The sequence below is a fragment of the Engraulis encrasicolus genome, chromosome 8, assembly GCF_034702125.1.
Source record: "Engraulis encrasicolus isolate BLACKSEA-1 chromosome 8, IST_EnEncr_1.0, whole genome shotgun sequence".
In the NCBI taxonomy this organism is placed as follows: domain Eukaryota; kingdom Metazoa; phylum Chordata; class Actinopteri; order Clupeiformes; family Engraulidae; genus Engraulis; species Engraulis encrasicolus.
Genome location: NC_085864.1, coordinates 1055001 through 1060000, shown reverse-complemented (window position 1 = coordinate 1060000; position 5000 = coordinate 1055001). Strand labels below are relative to the sequence as shown.

Below are 5000 nucleotides of genomic sequence, written 5' to 3'. Positions count from 1 at the left end.
TGATTCAATCGGGAAGACGCCCTATCCCTGATGCGAAATTCACTCGTGGTCTCATAGTCAATACACATATTGTGGGACAGGGAAGGTGAGTTTCAGCAGGTGTGCGTAACCGTGTGCTGTTCCAACCTGTCTGCTCTGTAGGGCCTCAATCAGGAGGGCCACAGACTGGCCGGGCGCCCTGCCCCTGTAAGTAGATTAGCTATGCACAAACCCGCCTGTGTGCTGGGTGGTCTGCCTGGCCTGTCTGCCTGCCAAGCCCTTGTGAGAATGAGGAAAAAGCGATTTAGTCTGTGTGTGTGTGTGTGTGTGTGTGTGTGTTTGTGTGTGTGTGTGTGTGTGTGTGTGTGTGTGTGTGTGTGTGTGTGTGTGTGTGTGTGTGTGTGTGTGTGTGTGTGTGTGTGTGTGTGTGTGTGTTTGTGTGTGTGCGTGCGTGTGCGCGTGTGCGCGTGCGTGCGTGTGTTTGTGTGTGTGCTGGCAGGTGGGGTGCTGGTGGCTTTGACACGTCCTGAAACTGTGCAGCAACAACCTCTCCCAGCATGCACTTGGGCAACAGGCAGGACTCCTTTCCTCTCTCTCTCTCTGTCTCTCTCTCTGTCTCTGTCTCTCTCTCTCTCTCTCTCTCTGTTTCTCTCTCTCTCATTTTGGTCACACAGAGAGCCATTCCTGTCAGTCTTCCAAAATTGCCGGTGTCTGGGCCCTGTCACGAAGCGCCATAGTGGCAGCATGCAGCTCAGTGACACCGGAGCAAATAAATTCAGACTCCGGTTCCGTGGGCAGAATCTCTACATGTCCATGTCTGGACATCTGTCTCTCTTCCTCTACCTCTAATCAGTTAGTTTCTCCCATGTCTTTTCATCAATCTCTCTGTTGTCTCTATCTCTCTCACTCTCTCCCTCCCTACCCCATCTCTCTTTTTCAGTGGTGGACAGTAACGAAGTAAATGTAATTCGTTACTGTACTTAAGTAACATTTTCATACTTTCATACTTTACTCAAGTATTTTTATTTGGTAAGACTTTATACTTTTACTTCACTACATTTCAAAGCGAAATTTAGTACTTTCACTTCGTTACATTTACAGAAACACTCGTTCCTTACTCGTTCCTTTTTTTTAGGCGATACACGGCAGGTGAATTAATTCATTTTTAATGCCCTGATCAAATGAAATCTGAGATTGTGTGAAGAAAGTGAAACTGAATCCGATTGGCAGACTCAGAGATTCGCCATTGTGATTGGTTGTAATGTGTCACGTTACAACAAGCTCTACTGTACAGATTTAGTTTTAGAAGGAAAGCGAGCAGAGCAAGACCACTGATGTGCCCACTGTTGCGTCTTGCGAGACGAATTGAAATAAGAAGAAACGCCAACGGTACTTTCTAGTAACACGCGGAAAGCACAGCAAAACAATAAAGCAGGCGACAATAACGTTGTTAGAGTGTATTAATCTGCACGCCGTATTCGTTGTGTGAGGGGGGAGAGGTTTAGCTCGCAGGCTGCACTCGCCTGACAAGACGAAATTTGTCAGATAGGCTTCGCGTTTGAACTGAATAATCAGCGAATTGATACTTAATGTAGGCCCTACTGCTTATTTGACTTACTGTGTTATATCTGTGTTATGGCTTACAATAGAGTCACCGCTTTTGTAGCGTGTTGGTTTCTTGAGTCAAGTACACAGGATGCCTAAATGCTTATTCCAAACCATCCAGGCGCACAACTCCGTGAGCATTCTTTCCCCTCAATACATTGCGGTATTTTCTGAAGTAGTTGGGGATATCAATTAGTTAGGCCTACTTGTCTAATAGACTCCCCTGTCACCAAAAATGATTTGCTTCAACTTAATGGAAAAGAGGCTTGTGTAAAGGGTTTGTATCTTTACATGAGGATTGGCATGCCCACCATATGTTGCAAAGTGAGGCTACATGCAACATGTATCCTTGCAACATGTAGGCCTATCCTTTCCCTTAAGTCAGGGCTACAGTGGATATGTGGCAATACCACTAAAGTGAGATTGTAAAAAACAACAGTAACAAAGTAAAAAAAAAAAGTGGACTTTGGCTAAATATTGGCCCAGTGATGTGCACAGGCACAAAAGGCTTTTTCATGATCAGACAGATAAGTGTTCCAATTAAGTTGTATCAAGTAGGCTATTGCAAATCATTGGCATCTAGCAAATAGAGACCATTACAAGTAGGCCTATATGAAGATGTTCCTATCTTTAAAGGTAGCTTAGAATCACAAGAAGTCTGTTTGTCCATACATAGGCCTAAGCCAACCTTAACATAACCAAACACGACATAATAATAATAATAAGAAGAAGAAGAAGAAGAAGAAGAAGAAGAAGAAGAAGTCTACCAAAACCACAATTATAACAAAAATTAAACATAAAGTACTTTATTGGCTACTCTAACTCCTTGCTGTCACAAATAAGTAGGCATATACTGGACTGTAGGCCTACGGCTGGGGGGTATTATAGTAGTTGTTCTAATAGGCATATAACCAATTTCAGCCTAATCATTCTTAATATTAATGGCCCTTTCATGTGTTCTTTTGGGCATGTTAGAGTCAGTATTAAATGTTTAGAGAGGTGAAAATGAACTTCTGATGCTATAACATCCATGGACTTACTCCACAGTGTTTCTGAGGCCTGTTATGGCCTAGTTCTAACATGTTGGTATAGCCTATGCAATTATTATTTATATGTAATTAGTTATGACCAAACTAGGCCTACAACACTTACATAATAAAATTGCACCAAAGGCTTCATTTTTAAGTTTTTACTTTTTACTTTTAGTACTTAAGTATTTTTGACGGCAGATACTTTTGTACTTCTACTCAAGTAAAAAAGTGAGGAGAATACTTTTACTTTTACTTGAGTAGTTTTCAATGCAAGGTAACTGTACTTTTACTCAAGTACATAACTGGTGTACTTCGTCCACCACTGCTCTTTTTCTGTCTGTCTACCTCCTTTCTCGCCCCCCGCCTCTCTCTCCCTCTCTGTTTCTGTCTCTGTCTGTCTGTCTCTCTATCTCTCTCTCTCTCTCTCTCTCTCTCTCTCTCTCTCTCTCTCTCTCTCTCTCTCTCACTCTCTCTCTCTCTCTCTCTCTCTCTCTCTCTCTCTCTCTCTCTCTCTCTCTCTCTCTCTCCCTGGCCCTTGAAGCCATGAGGTGTGAGGTGGCAGGCAGTGGAGGGAGGCTACAGTGCCACAGGACTGAGTGACTTCTGACAGCAGCGGTTTTATTTTTTATCACCCATCTGTCCACAAGAGGTTCCTGGGAGGGAGAGGGACTGTGTGTGTGTGTGTGTGTGTGTGTGTGTGTGTGTGTGTGTGTGTGTGTGTGTGTGTGTGTGTGTGTGTGTGTGTGTGTGTGTGTGTGGAGAGAGAGAGAGAGAGAGAGAGAGAGAGAGAGAGAGAGAGAGAGAGAGAGAGAGAGAGAGAGAGAGAGAGAGAGACAGAGAGAGACAGAGAGAGAGAGAGAGATAGAAGAAGAATGGGGGAGTAGAGATGGATATATTGTGAGAAAGGGAGCAAAGGGAAGTACGAGAAAAAGGAGAGAAAGGACATGAGGGAGGCGACATGAGTAAGGAGAGAGAGAGAGAGAGAGAGAGAGAGAGAGAGAGAGAGAGAGAGAGAGAGAGATGACCCACTTCAGCTGGCTGGAGTAAGATGTGCTTCTTTTCACTGATGCGCCAGCGGTGCTGAATTATTTCAGCCAAATCACTAAAGGGAGCGGGAGTGCAAGCAGTAAATGTGTATGCGTCTGTGCGTGCGTGTGTGCGTGCTTGTGTGCGTGTGTGTGTGTCCATGTGTGCGTGCGTGTGTGCCTATCTGCCTGATAGTATATAGGAGAGATGTAGGAGAGATGAATGAAGGATGAATGAAGGTACTGTGGAGGTGTAGAGAGCAGCCGTGCAGTGTTCAGCCGACACATCTTGATGTTGTGGTGGGGGCGGGGGTGGGGAATGGCAGTGATTGTGCCTGCTACCTGGCAACAGGCTTTGAGTGACAGCTAAAATCACACAACTGTTCCCAGCAGAAAGGAGGGATGACCACAGTAATAATTTGCCTCCAACGCTCCTGAATTGGAATTGTGGGAAAAATAAAAGCCATGGGAAATAAATCTCTCTATAAAATGCAAATAAACGAATGTGAGTCCCCTGCCAGCTTGCACTCCTTCTTGAGTGCAGTAGTAGAGAAATCAATCAAAAATCCATGTCTCGAGTACAGTAAGGCAAATACAAACGTCGAAGTCTACGTTTTTTTAGATCGGGAGTTTAAATAAGACGCAAAACTTAGTGTCAGCGATAGATTACTTTTTGTGCTTGTTTAAACAAGGCAGCCCTTTTTAATCAATGCTTACGTGCCTACGTCTCAGTGAATATAATTAAGCCGGCGGCGGCAGAAGGGAAAGATTTGTTTTCTTAACTGACAGGTGATGTTTATCTGCATATTGATAGATTCATGAAGCCCCACAGCTGTGAATTAGTCCATCTCAGAGTTTGATGTGAAGTGAAAGAGAGTGTGTTGAAGTGAATGTTAATGGAAGTTTTAAATGGAGTGAAAGAGTTGTTAACTGTTGGTCTGATCAAGTTCTTCAACCTTCATTTCCTCCCTTTCCCCATGTCTGCCCCTGCACCCAATTCCTCCTCTTCCTCCTACTTCTATTTCATTCTTCCTCTCCTGTTTCCTTTCATCGTCCTCTTCCTCCTCCTCTTCTCCCTCCTTCTGCTCCTTTCCTTCTTTCCTCCTCCTGAAACCATGTTCCATTTCTTTCTTCGGTCTCTTTCTTCTACTTCCCTCTCTTCTGCCTCCTCCTCCTCTTTTATACCCTGTTTCAGTTCTTTCCCTTCTTATTGATATTAATCATCTTCTTTTCATTTCCTCTTTCCTTCTCTCTTTACACAATTTCCTCCTCCTCCTCCTCCTCCCCCTCCTCCTCCTCCTCCTCCTCTTCCTTGTCTTCTTCTTCCTCCTCCTTGTCCTCCAGATGGCCTGGTGGACTG

The 5000-nt window shown here is 44.2% G+C and overlaps 1 protein-coding gene across 3 annotated transcripts in view; it reads left to right on the top strand.

Moving 5' to 3' along the window:
- Positions 1-5000, top strand: part of tenm4 (teneurin transmembrane protein 4) — a 359210-nt gene that overhangs the window by 205347 nt on the left and 148863 nt on the right. For all 3 annotated transcript variants that reach the window (XM_063204786.1, XM_063204785.1, XM_063204784.1), the window contains one exon: positions 4985-5000. This exon is cut by the window's right edge and continues 201 nt beyond it. In XM_063204786.1, the coding sequence (XP_063060856.1) occupies positions 4985-5000 (16 nt within the window). The remainder of the gene's footprint in view (positions 1-4984) is intronic.